At 48.1% G+C, this 23615-nt stretch overlaps 1 protein-coding gene and 2 long non-coding RNA genes across 5 annotated transcripts; 2 read left to right on the forward strand and 1 right to left on the reverse strand.

Annotated features, from left to right (window-relative positions):
• Nucleotides 1-12668, forward strand: LOC135416267 (uncharacterized). The gene is made up of 3 exons (XR_010431514.1): nt 1-919; nt 2494-2650; nt 4462-12668. It is a non-coding gene; the product is annotated as an uncharacterized LOC135416267 (long non-coding RNA).
• ANKRD9 (ankyrin repeat domain 9) lies at nt 12484-14246 on the reverse strand. Its single transcript, XM_064659210.1, has 2 exons — nt 14141-14246; nt 12484-13721 (listed from the first exon to the last, which is right to left on the reverse strand). Exon 2 carries the CDS (start codon nt 13669-13671, stop codon nt 12796-12798), a length of 876 nt encoding a protein of 291 aa, XP_064515280.1. The 5' UTR covers nt 13672-13721; nt 14141-14246; the 3' UTR covers nt 12484-12795.
• Nucleotides 14247-14577: 331 nt separating this feature from the next.
• On the forward strand, nt 14578-21991 carry LOC135416265 (uncharacterized). 3 transcript variants are annotated; one of them, XR_010431513.1, is made up of 3 exons: nt 14578-16767; nt 18022-18118; nt 18800-21991. It is a non-coding gene; the product is annotated as an uncharacterized LOC135416265 (long non-coding RNA). The 3 variants fall into 3 exon arrangements; XR_010431511.1 differs by having other exon boundaries at nt 14578-16371; nt 16545-18118; XR_010431510.1 differs by having other exon boundaries at nt 14578-18118.
• The last annotated feature ends 1624 nt before the right edge of the window (nt 21992-23615 follow it).

The raw sequence follows: 23615 nt of genomic DNA on the forward strand, positions 1-23615 counted from the left end.
GATTCATTTTGTAATTGCTGTACTAATAATGCTGACCTCGTTAAAATCGATGCCATAGGTACTTGTGTGGGAGATCTGTCGGGCTACAGGTCTAATTAGCTGGTTACTTAAAGTACTGTCAACATGGGGTCTGTTTAAAACAGCAACAAAAAAATCTGAAATACGTGTTTGTCTGTACTAGGAATGGATACATTGGGAAACTGAGTCTTGTTGCTTTCAGGGCCTGCTAGCTGCTTTTCATACTGTTCTTTGCTTAGTGGAGAGATCTTTCTCCTGCCCTTCCATGCACAATTACATGTTTACATGGCACCCATACGGAGCATTCCTGGGAGGAAAACAGGAGAGTGTAGAGGCAGTTCTGAGCACCTGCTTTCCTTCTTCCCCATCTTCTAATTGCCATAGGACAGGAATTGAGGTTCAGGGAGGTAGTGAAGCATCTCTTCTTACTTTAATTTTTGTTTAAATAAAAAACCAAAGGTTAAACCATCAGGTTTTTTTATCAAACCTTGTCCACAGTCCTTTGCAGCATGTTTTTCACTATTCCTGGCTGCTTGCAATATAGTAACTTCCTAAACCCGATTTTAATAGAAGACTTTCAAGACAGAAGGTGACAGATGGTTGGTTGGATATTTTCTTTTTTTAATGGGTGAGATGAGTTTTCAAGGCATACTGAGCAAGGTGAGCTCAGCTTTCACTTAAAAGGCCATGCTTCATTCAATCCCTGAGTTTCGCAATCAGACAGCCAGTGATTTCTCAAAGCCAGTTTTAGAAGCAGGTTGGCATCTATCTTGCTGTCACCTTCAGAGACCTAAAGAATAATATTGTCTCTGCAGAACTGTGCTGCCAAGAGCCCAGATTTCAGTGTGTTTGTTCTGGGCAGCATGGACAGGCTCGGCGCCTACACAGGATTCCCTGCCTGGTGAGTTTTGCCAGCTTCCGTGGTGAATAATAGGAATCTTTTGCAGATCTTGGCAAAGACATGGTTTCTTAGATCTGTCTCTAAGGATTCTTGCTTTAGGTCTGGAGTTCCCTGCTGCAGATCCTAAAGTGAGCCAAGGTGGAACACGTCAGTGTAACAGATACATAAATCTCATCCTTGATCAGTTATTACATGTGAAATCTTGTTTATGCTCTCTCCATGATGAATTTCACCAAATCTCATGCAGTTTTTCATTTAAAAAGTTAAAGAAGTTATCATTGAGGGGAGAAGCACAGCCCTTATTGTATCTACCATCTACAATTTTTTTAGGACATTAATGAGTGACAATGATTTTCAGCTTGAAATGGGTATTTTGAAATACAGTGTGTAACGGACCCAAGAATTAGGCCCCTCACCCAGATAATTTGCATATTATTGTCCTATTTACATTCTGCATTCAAGATTCTTACCTTTCATTATTGATCTCTGTTAGTTTTACAGTTACTAACTTGTACAGAGTGAGTAGATGTAAAATAGCAATTCCCCAGATTCTGGAGTGCGTTGTCCTGGGTCACCACTAAAACTTCAGATTTTCCTGCACTTTTTCCATCAAGGTTTTAATAAAAAGTACTGCAGAAGTTGTACACTTCTGTAAACAAATGTGGCCCGGTTGTCAGTGCTTGATGGAGCATCTTTGAGAATCACTGCTCCATAAACACTGCTGCAGTGGGAATATGTACATAGTTTTTCCAAAAAGAATAAATAACCCGACAGCTATTGAAAATGAGTTTACTTTTGTTTATTAATACTGGTATAATTGATGTCTTAGCTTGTATTTGGCTGTTTTCCCAATAGCAGAGTTACAGTATCTGAATTCAGTTGTCATGTTAAGCTCAGGAAGAACTGGTCCCAGTTATAACCATACTGTGGTGACAACGGGGGAAAAACATTTTTTTTTTTTTTACTATTTTGAAAAATTATTTTGTGAAAACACAGCCAGGCAAGTAGGGAATATTGGAACTCTTGTCTTTTGTATTTAGTCCTATATGTATCCATGGCAAAGCTTTCATTACAATGGATCCTGGATATGGCTTCAGGAATATTATTAGTAGGATCTAACGCTTTGCCATATGACATCCCTGGAGGCAACTCTGCTTCTCTTCAGCCAAGTATGGGATGTTTTTGGAAGCCATCCCAAGCAAGTGATTTTACAAAATAAATGTATCTACTTGCTATGATGTGATAGCCAGGTACTGAGTGTCTTTCTTCTTTGGTAATGACTCATAAAATTTTAACATGGATGACACTTGGGGAAGGGAACATGTTTTTTTCCTCTCTTTATCCCAGTGTCTCTGCTGTGGTTCACATAAGGGATATCTTTGGAAGCAGTTCTGTGCCACTGGTTGGAAAACAGGAGCTTATCTTTTCAAAAGATAGTCGAGTCACGGGGAGCCTGTGTTGTTGGTTTTGTGTAATGTTTGCAGTTTTGGTCCTGGTTTGGGGTGAAGCTCTTCTGCATCATGTAGAGCTAATGTAGTTTTGTTTCCCTCTGATATTGATGTGTTCACATCTAGGTTACTAAAAACAGCTGGAAGCACCTAAATTTCATAAAAGATGTTCTGAGAAAACCAGTATGAGCAGAGATAATGCTTCCCCTTGGAGAAGGGGATGAAAGTGGAAGAGCCTTTAAAGAATACCTGCCTTAATCCGTGGTTGCTCAGGAGAGCAGAGGTAAGATGATGGTTTCAGGGATCACTGAAGAGAATAATTCTGATCTATGGAAGAAGAATGAGGAAACAAGAATCAGGCTTAATGGCAGGAAACATTTCCTTATAATAAGACTTAGTAGTTGTGCTGTTGTCAGGAAATGGTGGCAGTTCCATTCCATGAAGCCTTTAAGATTGGACAAAGGGAACAGTCCCTCTAAAGAGAAAGGGATGAGAACATCTATTTATCAGAGCCATTTAATGTTTTGTTGCTTTGCTTGATTCTTTTATGTAGGTGATAACACCTTGTTTTCACTTTAAGTACTCTTAGGTCCTTTTGTGTTCTGCTTGGTACATCTAAATGGCACTAGCCATTAGGAATCTTGAAGGTGAAGAAAATGTGCATCTTTCTTAGATGTCATTTACACCAAATCACAGAATATTCTGAGTTGGAAGGGACCCATAAGGATCATCGAGTCCAACTCTTGAGTGAGTGGGCCATACAGTCACTTGGTGCTGTGAACACTCAGCATTTCTGCACATCAGTCCTCCAGCAGTTCTCATATCCTTGAGAACGTTCAGGGCTCATTGACGGCCTGTGTGAAAACAGGGCTCTTTGTTGTAGAGGAGGCACGAAAGCAACGCAATCAGCTGGCTAATAACACGTGTAACATCACTTGTAATACCTGTAACATAAAGGGGTTTGTTTGTTTTTATTTTCAGAATCAGCATGTCAAGAGCATAAATAAGAGAGATTAATTTGACCACTGATGATTTGGCATTACAACAGTATGGAAGATTTGTAAAAGGAAAATGGTTAGACTTGTGTAGTAAATCCATTTTTGTCAAGCTCTAGGTGCTGGTTCCAGTAGTCTTTCTCCACAGAAGTGATCCATCCACAAGTGGATGCTTACATACAGTCTTTGATTTCAACAGGCCTGAGCTGTGTGATGTAACCCTTTTACTTATTACCTGGTAATCGTCTTCAAAACCAGCCATCTTATGTATTTCTCCCTGTTTTCTTGTGGTGGCAGCACTTTCCAAGGGGATGATCGGGAGTAAATTTGTTTTTACCTTAAGGCAGATTAAGACAGAGAGGAGGCAAACAAGAAACAGGAGTAAAAGCTTTGCTGCTGACAGACTGACTGTGGTCAGGCAGTTCCCAAAAGCTGCTCAGAAAGGAGCAAACCTGAGTGGTGAGCAGGGTGGGGTGACCCTCGCTGACCAGTTCAGCAGTGTCACACTTGGAGGATGTGGGATTCGGAGCAGCATGATGATCAGGGCAGGTACATCCTAGAGTGATAGAAAAGTAAGCAACAAACCAATAAAGAGTTATATTTTCCCATAATTCCATAAAGATTTATGTTGCAGAGGCTGGGGATCTAGGAAGGCAGGCAGAAATGCCACGAGTGTGGTGTTAGTTTCATGTTTTGATACTTCAGAGAATACAGGTTCCCCGTAGGCTCAGAGCTCAAGACTTGCTGTCACAAGGCGTGCCAGTTCTTTGCTAGCTGAGCTAAAAGTCATGGGCTCAGATAGCCAAATTGGATTTTTTCTTCCCAGACACCAGCTAGAGAGGTAGGACACACGTCGTTCTGCCACACCATATTTAATGTCTAGGTCATCGAGGCCACTTGTGGTCAACATGGTATTAAAACAGCATGTTTGTTATGTGTCCTGTCTGGAAGGGTGTCTCCTACAGGGTCAGCTGCATCAGTGTCAGGTTTGGATCTGAGTAAAGCTTAAGTGTAGCCTAATTAATGAATAGGGCCTGGTAAGGTCACAGTCCAAAGCAGGGATTTGGTTGCATAAAATTCTATGCTTTTGTTTCAACAGGGAGTCTACACAAGATTTGTTTGGTATCTGAGCAACCAGTTTCTAAAGCATCAAATCCTAAAAAGGAGGCAGGAAAGACTTCTTTTGATTCTGGAACAAAGGACTTCCGAATACCCTCCAAACCAAGCTCTGTGTCCTTGGTTTGGTACAGTACAGTGCCACTTCCCATGTATGAACTGCAAATGCTGAAAAGGTGAATAGATGCAGATCCAGACTAACAGCTGGGACTTGTTACCTCCCAGAGTGAGTGCTCAGTGCTGCTTAGCACCCTCTGAAAGGCACAGCATTTGCTAAGCAGAGCTTTTCTTTCTGAATTGGAGGTGGGCAGAACCAGGCTCTGTGTCACTTCTTCCCTCTTCTGCTTGACTCTAGCTTGGAAAATTACTCTTTCACTATCAGGGCCAGCAAAGCAACTCACTTCCCCTTTTTTCTCCTCCCCTCATTCAGCTGAAGTGGAAAGAGGATGGGAACACATCAGAGTCCTGCTGTTTGAGCAGAGCGTTGTGGTTCTCCTTGTAGCCCCAGGGGGCTTAGCTGCACAGCAGAGAGAAACACCTGCCTGGTACCAGCAAAAATGCTGTTTGCACGTGCAGCATGGACCATTGCAGGACAATGTCTGCTGCTAGCTGGCTTGTGTTGTGAGTGCCTGTGAGACTTGAGGATTTAAAGGCCATTGCAGGGCCATATTGAGCCAGAGACCTCCGGTGATAAGAATATTTGCTGATATTACTGATAAGAATATTTACTGATGTTACTGATAAGAATATTTGCTGATGTTACACAGAAAAAGCTCGAGCTCAGAAGCTGAGATTTAACTGCTCTGTGTCTCTCTAAATTGGAAAGGGGGAGTAGATGTGATTTGAGTTGGTTGTTAATCATGTGGGCAGTGGCTCAGTACCACAGGCACATTGTTACTAGGCATATCTAAGCCCTTACGTAAGCACAGCTGATACCGTGTGGTACCAAAGAGTTAGGACCTCAGGTTCTCGCATTATTCATGATAAAAGTGTTGTGGTGCTTGGCCCCACTGTCTGCCTTGCCATGCTGTCTTCCCAAACCCCCAGCTGCTTCCTACTGTGTGCTTCCACAGAGGCCTGATCTCACTGGGGAGCTGGGTCTTACCCAGTCCCTTCAGCAGTGAAGGATAGATGGATTCTCTTTGCCCATTACCATGCTGGTAGTGTGCTTTCCCTGCATCCTGAGACCAGGGGGATAGAAGGGGTCTGTGGCAGACAGGAGTCTTTGGACAGGCTGTGCTGGTAGAAAGGACTTTATTCCTGAGAGAAAGAATGGAGGGTGGAGTGCCTCCCACTGCACACCCAGTCTTGGAGTGACAACCCTCAGGAAGAGTCAGTCTCATAGAGACCAGACTGACTGGAGCAAAGGATTATGAGGAGATACACCTTGAGTCTTTCACCTAGAGCACGATGGCTGATGGGATGATAGGCTTGCTGACCTATCGTGAAGGTTGGGATGAAGTTGCTGGGTGTGAACTGGCCATCTCTGGCTGGCACGTTGTACAGAGCTCCAACACCACAGCCAGCGTTCTCCATACTGAAGGCAGCCTGGGTGATATGTAGCTGGCATTTCACTTCGAAGGAAATTGTCTGGGTTTATCCTTCAAAATGTTCTACCTGATGAGTGACTCAGTGAGTGACTCACCTGGTCTGCCCTTGCAGCAGCTCGCAGCTGTCACAGGAGGTGTTTTTCTGCCAGGGTGTTCATGGTCTAACCACAGCCCTGGTGCTGCTACTGGCAGGGAAAATGAGGTGGCAGCAAAGCTGAGTCAAACCTTGGGCATCTGAAGGAGGAGGCAAACCCAAGGGAGTGCCAAGCCCTTCCCAATGGCGTGTGAGTGTTTTTCCCATTGCTAGTTCTGGGAGCTCTGCAATGACTCTGTGGCCCTGCGGTGCTCTCAGCAGTTTTTGGAGGCTCAGGGTCCCCAGGGTCCCAGCCCCACTCCTGCTGGGCAAGGCTGCAGATGTGTTACACAGAGTGATGTGCCCATCTCCTCACAGAAGCAGTGGGCAAGCAGTCACTTCGGTCACCTTCTTTACTAGTTTGGGACTTTTATCCAGCCTGCCTTTGACCACAGCCCTGACCGAGCATGTCATTAACAAGAAACTGAAATCAGTTTGAGTCTGCATCCCTCTTTCTTGTCACTTTGAGTCACTAACCATCATTAGCTTTCCTTATTGCAGGAGTTGGAGAGTGCAGGAGAGCATTAGCAGATGGTTTTGGAGGAAAGCATGTTCAAAAACTCAGCTCCTCAAGGGACTTCATTCTCTCTCTTACTGTGAATTAGAAATTACTTATCCATTTAGGCTTTGCTCTAAAACGCTGCTGCAAACATTGTCAGGGAAATGACATCACATGAAAAACAAGAGTGTGATGTAGTATGTGTTTACTACAATTTACTTGCCCTATTAAAAAGAAAACCACTAGTAATTATAAAATAAAGCTTGAATATTAAGAGCATGATGGCAAAAAAACACCCCTTACATCAAAACAGTAATTACCACTGGGGCTGGAACAAAGGAGCAGAGGGACAATTTTGGGCAAAGGAGCTTTGCTGGCTGAGAGAGAAGATGGGGCTGCCCAGTCTTCCAAATAGAGTCAGGGTCTGTGGACACTGCCTGATTACTGGTGGGAGCACAGAGAGTTGGCCCTCAGAGCCATGATGCTGTGGGAGAGGAGCCGTGGTGCTCGTGGCAAAGGGTGCAGGAATCAGTGAGCCAAGTAGCAGGGAGGGCGCTGCCCTCGGAGCTGGAAGCTGCTCCCTGTCCTGGCTGAGGCATGCAGCCAAGTGCTTTCTGCCTGGAAGTCTCTTTCTCTTCCCTTGGCCTCCTTCCACTGCTTTCCACAGGGGACCCTAAGGGAAGAACTTGGCTGGCCCCAATGCCTTGTTCATCTCCTTCTTCATATCCGTGGAGCTTATTGCTGTTGTGTTTGCTTTAGCTGGGGAGCACAGGGAAGGGGAGACTGGCCCATCGTCTCCCTTCACATCCCAGGTGTGCAGGTATCTTGCCGTGGCTCCGAATGGGTTGCATCAGGCCTGAACTGGGGAATTGGGCTTTTCAGGCCTAATATCCTCTCCTGAAGGAGAAGTGCTGATTTGCACTGTTTCCCATTAGATTTGTAGTACAGGGAAAATAACTTTACAATGGCTGGTGTGACTGGAGCTCACCCACAGTCCTGACTTACTGGCTCAGACTTGCTGAAACGTTGCTCGCAGAGCTGAAGTCCAGGTGTGGGACAGCTCAAAGTCCTTCTCTGCCTTCCCTGCTTCTTTGAATTGGGTCTCTGCCTCTCTCCTTGCTGACTCAGATCCAGTTTGGTCCATTCTCGCATTTGCATTAGGAAATTAATAATTTCTCCTACAGAATAAGGAGGAAGGGTTGATGGCAGGGGGTGTTTTGGGGTTTAGGGACAGATGAGATTGAGGTTAGCTGGATGGGACCTTTGCTTGGCTCAGCCACAAGTTCCGCAAAGAGCCTTGGATGCTTCACAGTTTAAAAATCTATAAAATAGGGTTGAATTTAAAGTAGATGCTGTCGGTCAGTCATGTGATAAGCCCAACATGGGAACTGCTGGCCTGCATCATACACAATTGAGATTAGATGACTGGACTCTTCTGGCTATAGCAATAATTCCTAAGCATAATGAGTTCCTCTTTGTTTGAGGATTCTAAAGATTTGCTTTGTTGATTTATGTGTTTTGTTTTTTTCATTTATCGACTAAACCGCTGGGCAAAGAGATACCAGTAACTTCAGAGGTCATCAGGGCAAGTGGGGACAACCTTTCTACCCCAGCTAAACTTGGATTCATTTCTTGTAGAAGCAGTGAGGATCTCTGATTTTTTTTTGCAAACTGTATTTCTATTTTCTGCTATGACTGCTGAGTTAGGTTTTGTGAGGGAGCTCAGCTCCTTCTGCTCTTGTGCTACACATGCAAATGTACCTGCACAGTGGAAAGAGCAGGAGTAAATCAGTGCAAGCAGCAGCCTTGCAGCACCATAGATGTGATTCTTGTGCATGATAATAGAGGACAGTTTGATGTGGTCTGAGCGAGTCATAAGCAGAGCTTCTTTTTCACATGTTGTAGGCAGAGGAGGAAAGACTGCTGAAGCCAGGCTGGGAATTAATGGTGGTGTAGCCTCAGACAGGTGCTGACACCAAGCAGTGATGGGAATACTGCCACCAACCTAGGTGTTATGAAAGTTGGTTTGCAAGAATTTACGATGTTCTTTAAATATTGAGCACATGGCACGGGTGCCTTGTTTGCCCAGACGGGATGATGCAATGCACAATGATCTGCTGATGTCAATAGATTTCTTATATTGCAAGTCAAAAACCCATATGGCTTGAACACCAGACATAGGACAAATAGGGATTAGGAAACAAACCTGGAACGCTGGCCCATTTCTGCTACCTGTCTTTCCGTGCTTCTGTGCCAGATCTTACTATTTTGAACTTTATTTTCAAACCAGCCTATAATTGCAGCCTTACCTATGGCCAAGGCCTCTTCTCCTGGCAGGCCTTGTGCTTGGTTTCCTCCTTCATTTTCTCCTTTACTTAATGCCTGCCTCAGTTTGCAAGGCTTGTCTGCAAGGAGTCTGTTCATTAACAGCCCCATTTCTTTCCCTGTGAAGCTGTTATGAAACCCTTACCTGTTTGCAGCAGATATTCTTTGTATGGTCCTGAGTGTGAAGCTCATGTTAGGCTTGATATTCCATAACTGTGCATATTTGTGAAGCAAGTGATTTTTCAGGTGTGCTTAGTATTGGCATCTTCTGCCAAAATTAAGCACTGCCCACCTCTGGCAATGCTCATACCAGGCTGTGACCATGGCAAGGACAAGGATCCAGCTTGTATGGCAGGACAGTATATCAGAGACAAATTTTATAGTAAGGGATTTTTTAGACTGCTTAAACCACCTAGTTTTGTGTTTACATAAGTTTGAATTCTTTAACTACTTAATATTTTAGGTAAAAGAAGACTTAAAAATCCCAAATCCATCTTTTAAATGAGTTACTCAAAATTACAGTAGACTTCATCTCCTTCAGCAGACTCTAGACAGGCTAAACTTTGGGAGCAGCAGAGAGGAGTCAATTGCAGAGTCAAAATTAAAAGTAACTCAGTACTTCCTCTCTCCCCCTGCTTTCTGAATGAAAATGTTTCAGGCCTTTTTTACCTGTCACAGCAAATAAAACCACTTTGTACTAAAAGGTGGGTCGTATATGAATATTTTGTTTTTAAGGTGCTTGAGCAACCCATGGGAAATATTTATTAGATTTCATCACTGATGATAGAAAGTAGTTTTCATAATAGAAAGCAGTTTTTTAGAGGACTGGCTGTAACTAAGCTTTTAAGGAATGCTGGCTCTGTATACTGCATTACATGCTTTTTAAAGCTTTTCCTACAGATGAGTGATTTGCCTTGTATGCAGGTAAGACAGAACTGACCTTGCAGGTAAGACTTTTAAGTATATCTCCTTACCCCTGTGCTCTCATGGTGTTAGGACTTGGTGAATCTTCTTTCCCACGTCCTCGTGGCCCAGCTCCTTGGCTCTAGCACCACAGTCCTCTTCTGCAGTGACATAATCCCTGTCTACATTTGCTTTATTAAGCTTGTCAGTGGTGGTGCAACTGGCACTAATTGGCACTTTTGTTGGTAGCCTTCTCCAAGAGATGGAAAACTGAACAGGCTGTGGAGCCTGCACTCCACTGTGCTCCAAAGGTGGCAGAGGACAGAGACATGCTGGCAGGTCAGTCTGAGGAAAGCTGATGCTGCTATTGCTTGAGGTATAAACAAAGGGCTTCTGTTTCCAAAGCCAAGAAGCCTCAGCCTTTTTCCAAGCTGTGACTCTGTCTGAAAAACAAGCCTGGACCCAGTTGGGTGAGTGATCCGTGTAGTCACCAGTGCAGTTTGCCCACAGTTCCTCTCAGCCCCTCCAGATGAAGCATCGCAGACATCAGCGAGCCACACACAGTGAGCTCCGTCTGTGATCTCCAGCAGAGCAAACCCCGGTGTGGGCTCAGCACTAAGTCTGACTTCTGTCCCAGAATAACAGGAAGGGCAAAGCAGTTAGCTGGCTTTGGACCCATCACAAACATGTGGAGGGGATCTGTTTTGTTTGTTGAAATGAATTACCCCAGGGCTGGTGGGAGGGCCATAGGGAATCACAGGGCAGCCTTTACCTCAAATTCATGTGTTGTTAAGGGCTCATTTTAAGGTGCAGGATGTCCCGCCCAGCCTGTCATGCTGTTGCAATGTGTAATTACCCTCACAGCTTGGGAGCAGGAGCATCTTCCAGCACTCAGTTCAACTAACCAACTCCCCACTGCTGAATCGCATTATGTCTCTGTCAGCAAAGCTGATAAACATTTCCTCCCACCCCCAGCTCTGTCTCTTCCCCCACCTCACAACACTTTGCCATGTGCAAGTTAGACCTGACTGCTTTACTACTTGTCTGTAAGTGGCTGAGGGATTAGTTCTTTAGATTTCTGTATTTTTATAATCCACAAGGTAGCTGAAGAGAACAGTTAGAATTGTTCCATGCTTTCCAGCAAGGGACCTGAATTTCCCATGGTAATTAGTTTAAGCATATATCAGCTTGGTTTCTTGGGAAAAAAAGGAACATTTGCTCTTCTAGGAAACATTTTCAGTGCCCTTACTCTAAGAATAGCAATCTTTTTTCTGTTTCTTCTCAAATTTCAGAAGTATGGCTTATCTTTTATTGTGCTGCAGTATGGAGATTATTTTAGATTAAATACCACTATGTTCTGCTGAAGGATGAACAGCTTATAGTGCCTCATTCTGTGGTTTTCTTTTTTTTTTTTTTTTTTTGCCTTTACCAAAATTAATTCACAAATAAAGACATTTGTGCCTTGAACACGGCCTCTTCTCTCTGAGCGCATCAGTTCCTTGATGACCCCAGAGGGAACAGCAGTGCTGAAATAGTTCAAGCAGCAAACAACTCCTTGGCTATGAATTTAAGCACTGAAACAAAACCCTCCAGTTTCAATGACAACTTCCAAGAACAGAGCCAAAGCTCCAGTGCTGTGGCCTAGGAGATTGCTATCAATGCAGTGCCAGTGGAGCAGGCACAGCTCCCTACAAAGCACGCAGGGACAGTGCCAGTTCTACAGGGACTGCCTGGAATGCTGTAGAGTAAAGGTTGCAAAGCAAAGAACTGAAGCTGTACCCTTTGCTTGGTCAAAACAGAAGTATTGGAAGCAGGACATTACCCTTAAAGGGCTTTTTGATCTGGAGCAGCTGTGAGGGTGTTTTTTTTTTTGTACCTTGGAGCATCTTAGAAGGGATAGTTGGGGGAAGGCTGGATATCTAAGCTACTCCTCTGGTACCCAGAGTGGACATGAAGACTGCTGCAGTGCTGACAGCTGAAGCTAAGCCTGCTGGGGAGTGGCAGTGGAGGGACCAGAATCCACAATCTATCCAAAAAGCCATGCTCTAGAGTCCTGGGCCCTTGCCATACCTCCTTAAATCCCTCTGGGAATAGTAGAGAGCAGGCACAAGCAGGTTGGCCCTCCTGCTGTGTGTTACCCTCTTCACCCTGCAGCAATCACACAGAGGGGCTCCAGGGTCCAGCCCTGCCAGGGCAGGAGCAATTTTGGCCAGAGCACTGTGTGTACTCCAGGTCTTCACTGCCTGACAACAAGCACCTTGGTCCTCCAAGAGGAATAGAGAGAACTTTAGAAGGAAGCCAACTGTTATTTATGCATATTTTAAAATATATTTTGTTCACATGCACATCTCTGGCAGGCTTGTTTAGGGAAGTTGTAACAGTATCTGGCATCTCTCTGGTCTTGTGTACAAGATGAGGAAGTTTTCATCTGTGCCTTTAAAAAAAACCCGCATCTCTGCCAAGATGTATTAGGAGAGCTGTAAAAAAGGAGTCATCCTGTTCCAGGACGGCGAGGCTTATGTAACAGGGAAATCCTAACAAAAAGATACTCCCCCACCCTGCACACGCTCTTCCAAGGCACATGCCACTCCAGGGTTTTCAGTTGCTTGATTTGTATTTTGATCACACCTGCCACTGGTTTATTCAGATGTATTTACAAATATGTTCTTCCACATACCCTCCTTTGTACATGCTATAGAACATCTTTATAAAATGCAGCATGGCCCTCACCTCATCACAAGGGTCTTTAAATAAAATATACTGTAAAGTGCCAGATATAATTCTTTTAAAAATACAGTTCTCATTAAAACAGATACTTGGCCACTGCATTAGCAGCTTTGTATACTGATACACTTTTAGCACAAGTCTATTTCTGTCAGGTGAGCGGGAGGCTCTCATACCGCCCCTCTAGCTCTCCAGTTTCAAGTCCAAAGGCTTTAGAAAATGAGGCAGAGGCAGATTGTCCAGAGCCTCTGGGAAATGCTCAGGTGAAATGGTCCTGATCAAGACACGCATGGCTCCGACAAACAGTGATGGGGGAGCTAAGCCCACCAGGCACTGGAACCTGTTCTCCCCCAGGAGGTCCTGCCACTGCTGCCGGTTGTCCAACAGTTGCTGTTTCATCGCAAACTGGAGGTCCTGAGGCACGAAGAGAAAGAGGCAGTCGAGGCAGAGGAGCTTGGCACGCATGTTAGCCGCCGGCATGTGGGAGATCTGCTGCAGCAGGGTGTCGACGGGGGTGTTCCCGGCGCTGTCCCGCAGGGAGGGCGATGCTCCGTGCCCGAGCAGCAGGAGCAGGCACTCGGGCCGCACCAGTTCGCAGGCCATGTGCAGGGCTGTCTTGCCGCCCTCCACGCGGCTGCAGCCTCGGCGGTCCAGGTGCCCGGCTCTGTCGCCCGGCGGGAAGGCTTGGATGGCCTTGAGGATTCGGAAGAGGATCCGGACGCGGTTGTAGCGGACGGCCATGGCCAGGTGCGGGGCCGACTGGCAGCAGCTGAAGCTTTGGCTGGGCACGGCCAGGGCGCTCTGGGGGAACTTAGTCAGCAGGTGCCGGGCGTAGAGCTGGTGGTCGTGCACCAGCGCGTACAGCAGCGCCTCCGAGGGCGAGTACACGCTCACCTTGCCCCCGTCCTCCCAGTGGAAGACCTCCATGGTCCGCATGTCCTCCAGGAACCAGACGGGCAGCAGGTCCCTCACCGCCTGGTAGAAGGCGAAGGAGGATTTCTTGCACTGCTTCTGGGACTGGGCGCCGCAGCCGCCGACCCACCGGACGCTCCAGGGCATGGCGGGCGGCCGGGCTCCGCCGGGGGCTGCCTCCCACCATCGGCCCGGACCTGCGGGAGCGGACGGGCGGTCAGTACCGGGATGCTGACAGGATTCCCGGGGCTGCGGCAGGGGCTGGCCGGCCCGCCCCCCGGCCGGCGCGGGGCACAGCGAGCCGCCGCGGCACCTCGGTGCAGGAGACACCCGTATCCCGGTGCACGGGACGCCCACGTCCCCGGCGCACGGGCACCCGGTACAGGGGAACGGCCTCCGCTCAGCGCACAGGACGCCCACGATCCTGGTGCACGGGAACCCGTACGCGGAAACGGCCTCCCCGCGGCGCGCAGGACGCCCGTACGCCGGTGCGCTACGGAAAACGCCCTGCCCCCGAGCGCACGGAGACCCCTCGCCCCTCCGTCCCCCTGCTCGCCCCTCCGTCCCCCTGCTCGCCCCTCCGTCCCCCCGCTCGCCCCTCCGTCCCCCCGCTCACCTCCCCGCCGGTCCCGCAGTGCCGCCCGTGCCGTGTCCGCCGCAGCGCAGGGGCAGGAGGCGGGAGCGGCGCGCGCCGCTGCGGGGCCCTTTTATGGCCCCCCCGCGCGGGCGGTGAAGGTCGGTCAGGACCGGGGAACTGTCCGGCCGCCGCCGATTGGCCGCCGCCCCGGCGCCCCGCGCGCCCATTGGCTGCGCCGGGAGGACGGGGCCCGGCGCCGGCGCGCGCGTCACGGCAGGCAAAGTTCCAAGAAACTTGTCTGAGGGCGCGGAGTCCCGGGGGGGCGGGGCGGGAATGCCGCGGGGCGGGGGCGGCGCTGCCGGGGCTGGGTTGGGGGGGGGGACGGGGATTGGGGGCGTGGGGTTACGATGGCGTGGGGATCCCGGGGTCTGGGGACATGGGGGCCCGGGGACATGGGGGCCCGGGAGCATGGGGGTCCGGGGGGCATGGAGTCGCGAGGGTCTGGGGACATGTGGTGCCAGGGATGTGGGGTCTCAGCAGGATGGGAGCCATGGGCTCCTGAGGTCCCAAAGGTATGGAGTGCAGTTAAATGGTGTCCTGGGGATATGGAGTCCTGGAGATAAGGGATGCAGAGAGCACAGGATCCCGAGGTCATAGGCTCTTGAGGTCCCAGAGATACAGAGTGTAGGTGTCCTGGGGGTATGGTGTTCTGGGAATATGGGTTTCTGGGGATAAGGGGTGCAGGGCTCCTGAGGTCCCAGAGGTTTGGAGTCCAGGTACATGATGCATGGTGTCCTGGGGGTATAGGGTGCTGGGGATATGGGGTTCTGGGCATAAGGGATGAAGAGAGCAGAGAGCATAGGATCCCAGGGTCACAGGGTCCTAAGTCTGTGCCTGGGGCACACCAGGGCCTGGACACACGGGTCAAGGGCACGTGGCATCTGGGCCACAGCGAGACCTGTGCACAGGGGCTGTGGGACAGCTGGGCTCCTGGGCGTAGGAGGCTGCAGATGTGCAGTGCCTGGGCACATGGGTGCAGGGCAGGCGGTGTCACACCCCCCCCCATCCTGGCAGGGCCCAGCCGGGCCTGTGCCAATCCTCGGCTTGTCCTGCCCACCCCCCTGGGTGGCTCTGACGGGAGCCTGGCACTGCCCTTCAGCCAGCGCACGTGTGCACACATGTGCTTGTTGCTAAACTTGTGCCTCTCATATGTCTCCCAGACATTTGCCTTGAAGGTTTTGGCTACAGAAGGGTAAAGAGATGGCCATGGTGTGGGGTGAGCTCAGCACTGCCTATAGCCCTGCGCCAGAGACTCCCCTTGGGCTCCTGCAGTCCCTTGGCCCTAGAATGTGTGTGTACAGGGAACAGCCACACGTTGGGAAAGCAAGTGCCAGCATTACTGGGATCTGCTCTCTCATAAGGCTTCCTTACTTATAGCGAATCCTGGGATCTGCTCCACCCTTATCTCCACAAGTGGGTTCAGAGCATTTCCCTCCTTCTCACTGTGTGTTTGACCCCAGTATCTGCCCTGCTTGCAGCCATTGTCTGCTCAGTCAGAAAGATCAGACTCTGCAGGTGGGCAATGCCAGTCACGGATGGGTTCATGGCTGACAGCTCTGGTTTCTCCATCTTTGGGGTTTCCCAACATTCCCCTCACCAGCACTGAGCTGCTGCTGTTTGCAGCTGGAATGGGAGATACTTTCCATACATCCCAGTACGACGTATGATCCCACACACTGTGAGGAGTCACCAGACATGGGCTGAAATACCCCACTTCCCTGCAGCCCTCTCTGTGAAGCTGCTCGGGGTGGCAGGGAGAGAGATCAGAGCTCCCAGCCCTCCCCTTGACCCCAGTGAGCACGAAGCTGGTGAGGAACAGCCGTCCCCTTTGTCGTGCCTCTTCTGAACCACCATTCAGCCAGGGAAACAATGCTTAAACTGTGCTTGGTTTGCTTTGTAACTTCTTCCCTGCCACGTGATGCTCACACCAAACCCCAGGGGTCCGCGTGAGGGGATGCAGGCAGGTGGGTGAGCCGGGCAGGATACTGCACACCAGTGTCATGTTTAGAAACTCTTGGTGACTACATCTGAGGAAGGGAATAAAGGAAGGATAACATGAGCTGAGCTGCTTTGCCGGAGAGAATTACGTCCAGTGCTTGTCAGCACGATTCGTCATCCGAGGATCCCCGTGGATCCACCACGGCTCCTGGCGTCTTGGATGTCAGCCATGGCACGGAAAATCCTCTTTCACCGCTCATTTCCGATTCCAGGTGAAAACTCATTAAAGGCAGCCGCTTCACCACTCCCTGCTGTCACCAGGGCACTCACCTATCAGTCACATCCTATCACTGCAGGCATGGGACAATTTGTACCAAAGTGCGGGATCAAGAGAAATGGTTTAAAAATAGATAATTCTACAGCCCTCCCTTTGTGTCTGTTGCAGCCTCACCTGCCTGTGCCTTGCCACCCATCGCTGATGGCAGCAGTACCCATCACCTCTCTGTGTGCCACGTGCCCTGGGAGATGGCCACGTGCAACCATGAAGCCCGTATCCTTTGCTCCTCATTGCCGGGACATTGTCATTGATTTGGATGTCCGGTGTAGTGACGAGCCAAGTTGCCCAGCGTTTTTACTCATCGTCCACACATGCCTGGGCAAGCCAAATGGTATTGGAGCCCAAAGGCAGGGCATTAGCACAGTTGCAAAGCAAAATTGCCTTTTGTGTAGGAAAGTAATGTCTTTGGTTTGGAAGTGGGATTTTTTTTCGCAGGCCAAACGCTCCTATAGAGGTGGAGGAAAGAGTTACAACCATAGGGTGCTTTGGGCCTAGCACTGGCTTAAAAATTGGCCAGAGTGTGCTGAGTCCTTGCAGCCTCACAGCTGGGTAACCCATAGGCTGACCGTGTTTGCAAAATGGGTTTTTCACATGCATTTGTAGGAAAGGCAGCCTTTTTGTGGGCTACACTGGATTTTATTTGCCCCCAAAATTGTTTATAGAGTGCCCAGCACTAGTGATGAAACAAGAAAGGTTTTAATTTTGTGATATATATATTTTTTTTGTGCAGCCCCATGGGCATGACTTGTTTGTTTGAAGTCCAGCCTGGTTTTAATCACCTTGAATTAAGTAACTGATCTTACTAATGATCCGACTATGAGAGGGCTTATCACAGGTTCCTTGGCACATGATGAAGATTACTCTGTTGGTGCAACCCCTTCCGAGTAATGTGACGTGTCCTCTCAGAGCTATTTTTGTCTTCACCCTCATCTGGGACCTTGATCCTTTGGTTTCTCCAGCCATTGACCAGCTAAAATCCTCTTAATGCTACGGAAACCCCAACTACGTAATGGGACGACAGAAAAAGCTCTGCCATTTCTTGTTGCAGACGTCATTTGCTTCCTGAGGCTTTCATTAAATTGAGGGCAGGATCATATTGACTTAACGGACATGATTGTGGGTGTAATTAAAAACCAAATGAAAAGAGGCAGTATCAGGGAGCGCACTGAACATGGTTAATGTTTAGTGCTGGGTTTGAGCATGTGATGAAAATGGGAAGAGTACATCCCTTATCCTTGAACAGGGCTGAAGGATATGGGGTTTACTCCAGTCCTTGCAAGGATTCTGTGCATGGGTTTGACTCCGAATATTTACCAGTCTCCCCTCAAAGGCGGCAGACTCAGGACCAAAGGTCAGCAGAGTTAGGACAACAGCTCCAGACCCACGGTGGGCTGGAGCAGCAGAGCTGCCACTTTGCTTTAATCCTCTGGAGTCTTCGTCAACAAGTTAGAGAGAAATGCCTAATGTCCTGTTTAGCTAAAATTAAACATCTTCAAAGAGGAGTAGGGAATGAGGAGAGTTGGGGGTTTGCAGCAAGGGGCACTGGGCTGGAATATACACACTGTATGTCGCCCTCTTACTGCAGGAACATCATTGATCTCCAGTTTAATCTCTCTGTGCCACCAACGTTTTGTCTGTAGAAGAGGTGCGGTAATGCTGCTTCAACTGTCCTGTTTTAGCTGGTAAGTTCTTTAGGTCATGTGTATTATGCAAGTGTATTGTTTTGGTCCTTGAGGTCCTGGCTCTGTGTGGGGAACCCTCTGCTCTGCTGTGTTAGACTGGGGACGAAGGCTGGTCATCCTGCGGGGAGACACGGTGCAGAGCTGCTGGCAGTCACTAGACAGGATTTGTTCTCCTTTGGTGAGGACAAGCCATGTGAGGAGGTGGATGGCAGCCCCAGGCACTCTATTCAGCTGTGATGAATAATAGCTGCTGCTGACACCTCGTGGAAGCCTTACACAAATATTTTCTCCAGAAACCTTTTGGTTTCGTTTCTCCTTCTGCTGCTGGTTCCCCGTCTGAGAAGCTGGCCCTTTGCTTCTGTCATCTCTGGAGCACGCAGCTGGGAAGGAGGCAGCAGGGACCTTATCTACCTGCAGCACCAGGGATGGGAAGGAAGCCGAGGAAGGTTGCCCAGGGCTGTCCTTTCCCTCCTAAAAATGGTGGTGAGTGAGGGCAGTTCACCATAGATATGTGTTGCACATCAGATGCAGAGAGGAGAGCACTCCCCTCCCAGGTTACAGACCTGGGTCTGTAACACCCATCATGCACATGCCTTTTGTGTGCCTGTTTGCCCATCTCCATTTTTCAGGGGAGCATATTGGGAAGCGGCTGTTACAAATCAGTCTGTCCTTTCATTTCAGAATCTTGAATCACTTTGAAAGAGAGTGAAAAGTTTTCCTGGGAAGTGCAAAAATATTTTCATTTGAGAAACAAGACCACTGAAGAAGCTACAGAGTGTCAGTGCTGATCTGGGTTGGGGCATTGCTCCTGGCTCCTGTGCTGGAACCACCAGACAACATCACTCCATCCAGGGGAGGAGTCGTGGCCTTGAATCTCGCCCTGTTCTCACCACTCACCACCACACTGCCTTGCTCAGCACCCACTTCTTCTTCCTCCTCAGTCTTCATTTGTATTACAGTCACTCTCTACTTGCTTAACTTTGTATGAATCACCATTTCACACTGAGCCTGAGTTGCCCATAACTTCAGCTGCTTTGCTTTCTCTGCTGCATTATAGGGTCAGCTCCATTCTGACCCATGGCATGAAAAAAGATCTGCTTTGGAAATAACAAAGTGAGCAAGTCTTCACTTGTTACTTTTGTTTCCTGGCTGCTGCTGAGTGAATTCCAAAAATATGCATCCCAAATGATGCTTGGTGACTGAGCACTGGAACAGGTTGCCCAGAGAGGTTAAGGCGTCTCCTTCCCTGGAGATATTAAAAGCTGTTTGGACACAATCCTGAGTAATGTGTTCCAGGAGACTCTGCTTGAGCAGGACTAGATGACCTCCACTGGTCCCTTCCAACCTTACCCATTTGTAATTCTTGGGAGCCCAAGTGATGCTCTGATACACTTTGTTTTGGAAAGGAAATGTCTCAACCAGCTCTGGAGGAAGTATATGGTGTGAGGGTTGACCACTGCCAAACATCAGTCCCAGCTAATGGGAGGCTGAATAAGCGGCTCAGTTGGTGTCATGGATTTTTTGAGGCTGTCATTGTTCACTTGGTAGGACAACCCAGTTTTTAAGGCTTTGAAACTTATTTTTTATTCTGGTTCCTCGATAGAGAAAAGTGGTTTTGCAGAAGTGAGACGGACAGCAAGGTGATGAGATCTTTTAGCTGCAGCTGTCTCACAAGCCCTCAGGGATGCTCACAGGCTGTCATCAGTGTCCTCTTCACTTTGACTGGCTTCATGGGCCACCCCTCAGTAAGCCTTGATTTTGACACCTGTAATAAAAGAGCCATGTTCATCCTTTTGGAAACTTGGGGAAACCCCCAGAGCTGCAGCAGAGATTAAATTTCATCCCTCATGTTGCAGAGGGAAGCTGAAATGTGTAGTTGTCCCTTAAAAGACTGAAAAGTACCCTTTGGGGAGCCTTTCTGTTTCGTAAGCAAGCGTTCGAGAGGGGTCAGAGAGCTCCTGGCGCCTGTGAAGGATTTTGGCCTTCAGCTTGATGTTGGTTGTTAAAAATATTTTCCCAGATGTATTAATACAACCAGACTGGATTGCATCTGAGCTGAACATTGTGAGCCTCAGGCAGGACATAAATATAGAAGCAAAACAGCCTGACATAAGAGTCATCTGTCCTCTTGTACACAAGAAGTGAAGGGGAAAGAGAGGGAACTTATTCTGTTGCAATTTTTAGACACTTCCAGGAATTAGCCCGAGCCTCAGAGAGTGCCTGCATGGGGGTCCTGGGGCACAGAAGCCCCCATGTATCCCTCTCAGCCCCTGGTGTACTATGTCACAGGACTGCACATTTAGCACATTTTTAACTCAGCGTTAGATTTGCCTAGACAAGGTCTGCAATCAGGAATGACTATTTGTGTGATGTGTTTGCCTAACAGGATTATCCTTATCATAATGATATAGCAACCTGGCCTTGGCAGAGCAAACCCCAAGGGCTCAGGGGGTCAAACCCTTGCCTCCATTGCCCCAAATATGCACAGCACAGCTTGTCTCTTATCATGCAATATCCAGTCCTGCTTCAGCTGGCATTCAGATTTTGGAAAGAGCAATTGTGCCATGTAATGCTGCCTGCTGACATCACACTTGGCATTTCTCTCTCTGCACCTGAAAAAAAAAAATCAATAATATTCAAAGGTTAGAAAAATGATGCAGTGTTTTACAATTAGAGAATGGGTTGCCTTCCCCAGTGGAAATTGCTCTGAGCAGGTGCCTGATTGAATTCAGTGAGAATTTGTTGCCCTCTGGCTCCATAAGAAACAATGAGTTGCCTGCTTTTGAATTGTACATCTTAAAATCATTACAAAATCATCTACTCATCCATAAAAGTGTACCTGTGATTATTAAAGTTTGCTAACTTAAAAGACTTGAGGAAGGTGCAGGATGAAAGCTCAGTTTTCCCACAGATAAGTAGGACAAAGGCTTTGCGCAGAGCCTGACCCCACTGATCTTATCCACCCAGGCTTATCCACTACAGTTTCTGGCCAGGCTGGGGACACCTCCTGGCTCCCTGTTGGTGTCATTTTAACCCCAGCACTTCTCAGGCCAGCTGACGTGAGCCTGTCCTTACCAGCTCCCAGGCTATTTGCAGAAGCAGAACCTGCCGCTCGCTGTGTGTCGGTTCCAAAACAAGCAGGATCCTCTATTTATAATGTGCTATAATTGGCCTGAATGAAACCTGTGGTTCTTCAGGCTGCAGGGGCCCAGGACTGCTGATGCAGTGGCACCCTAATTCCAAGGGATGCTGCTGGGAATGCCAAAATGGCTCTGCATAAAGCCGAGGGATGTGTAGGTACATAGTGTGAGCGGTACATTCACAGGCTCCTGGTTTCTGGAGCAGGCTGTACTCGTCAGAGCTATGTAGATCCCCTTCTCTTGATAAGATCTGGGGGGATGGAGCCTCTTTGGAGCAAAGCAGAGAGATATTTTTGTGCTGCAGTAGCTTCACTGTGTAAATGCTTGGGTTGCCACGGGGAGCATTACCTTTTTTTCCCCCAAGGCATTTATAGCTGGGATGTGAGCAGGGCTCTGCGACTCAGGAATTATCTATTCAACCATTGGGCCTAAAAGATTTGAGTTCACCTGTGATTAGTGTATATTTAATTGTGGTGGCATGTGTGGCTGCTCAGATCCTGGTGTTCAGCATGGAACTGTTCTGACCTCGTAGCTTGTTACAGGACAAACTCCTGTCTAAGACAAAGAAAAGCAGCCACCTCACTTTTGTTTAGAGGCCAGTACATACAGTATAATGCTCACCCAAGGGTTGATTTGATCTGTCTTTGCTGTATAAACTTCTCCGCCATTTGAATCGTAAAACACAATAGATATAAGGCCAAGCAGAAGGATTAAAAAAAGAATTGGCTAATGCTTTGCGTGTCTTAGAGGACTTATTTTTATTCCCATTTGTTCATTCTCACTGCTCTTGGCTGCCGCTGGGGCTGTTGAAATAACAAACAGGGATGAAGAAAGAGGGCAGCTCTGCCGTGAGCTTCCTTCGGTGGGAAGCGGCTGCGGTGCAGCAGTTAACTCTTAACAGCGACTGCAGCCTCCAGAGCTTTGTGGCCTACATCCCAACAGGAAACCTGCCTTGTTTCTGTCAAAAAAGGGATTGGGTTATCAGTCAAAAGCCCTTTTGATGCGAAGTGGTGTTTAGAAAGAGTCTGTCTTTCCCTTTTGCTTTGTTAAAAAAGTAGTCAGAAGTCTTCTAGCGCTGCCTGCTGCTGCTCTGCTGCCAAGAAAACCTCCCGGGTCTTGTGATGAGGCCTCTGTAATATTTCCGGTTTCTCTGTAATTATTTTCTAATTAAGTTTTCAAATCCAAGTACAATCATGAGGTTAAACCATAGCGAGTTCACAGTAGGGTCTTTCCGTTTGCTTTTTCTTTTTCTAAATCAGTAGCTATCCCCTACGTGGAGGTGATAGATAATTATGTGCATATGAAGGTGCTCAGAATCAGGATAGCAATGCCTTTTACCCGCTGAATTCAGCACTAGCATCACTTTATGCAACTTTCTATTTGGAAGCATTGCTTTTGCAATTGTAATTGCCTGATCAGATTTGTCTATTAGTATGTCTACTCATGGCTTATTAAGTGGCTGGGGCATTAGGGTGCAGCTCCCCTTGACAGCATTTTCCTCTGCTCCTCCACATGCAATTTAGGGAAATGGGAGTAATGATGTTTCCAAGGTGTTGCCAGTGTTTTTTGATGCCTCCAGATCAGAAATTAGAAATAAAAAAGGTCTAAAAAGATAATGTAAGGTAATGGGGAGATGAGATACATGACAAAAATAAGTCACGTGTAAATAGTGAAGCTGAGAAACACCCAAGCCCAGCTGCTAAGCACAGGACAAAGGTTGGCTTGCTCCCTGCCCCTACCTGAGCTGTGCAGAGGCCCCAGTGATCTCCTCCCCTTTGGCTCTGCTCCCTGGACCTCTCCTGTAGCCCTGCTTGGATACCGGGACCAGGACAGGCTCACTGGGCTCACCATCACCTTCCATGTCAGCAGCAGGGCTGCCCACAGTGGAGCAGCCACCACTGGCCTGAACAGTGTGTTTGGAGGTTTTTATTGCAGAAAAGTGTGAAGCACACTTGGACAAGGTTTTGGGCTCCTTCAGAGTTTTTTGCAGAGCTGCAGGTTTGGGCAGAGCTGGTGCCTGCACTGGCCCTCCAGCCCACCTGTGTACCCCACACACACCAACGTGGTCCCTCTCAGGTGAGGGTTGTTTGGTGGCTTTTGGGAGTGCTGATGTGTGGCAGCTCACTCGGTGACGGGTACAGCAGCATCTCCTGAAACACCCAACCATGCAAGTGGGACTTTCACTCATGATAAGGAGCATTGCAGGAGACAGACAAAATACTCAGGCTCCCCTCTTCACATCTCTTCTCTGTTGCTGCCAGCCTTTAGCCCCACTCTCCTGCCCCAAAATCAGGGATAGCAGAATCCTGTGTCCCAGTTTACAGCCAGGTGTTTCAGCTTAAACTACTGAGGAAAGT

This window comes from Pseudopipra pipra, chromosome 6 (assembly GCF_036250125.1).
Source record: "Pseudopipra pipra isolate bDixPip1 chromosome 6, bDixPip1.hap1, whole genome shotgun sequence".
NCBI lineage: Eukaryota > Metazoa > Chordata > Aves > Passeriformes > Pipridae > Pseudopipra > Pseudopipra pipra.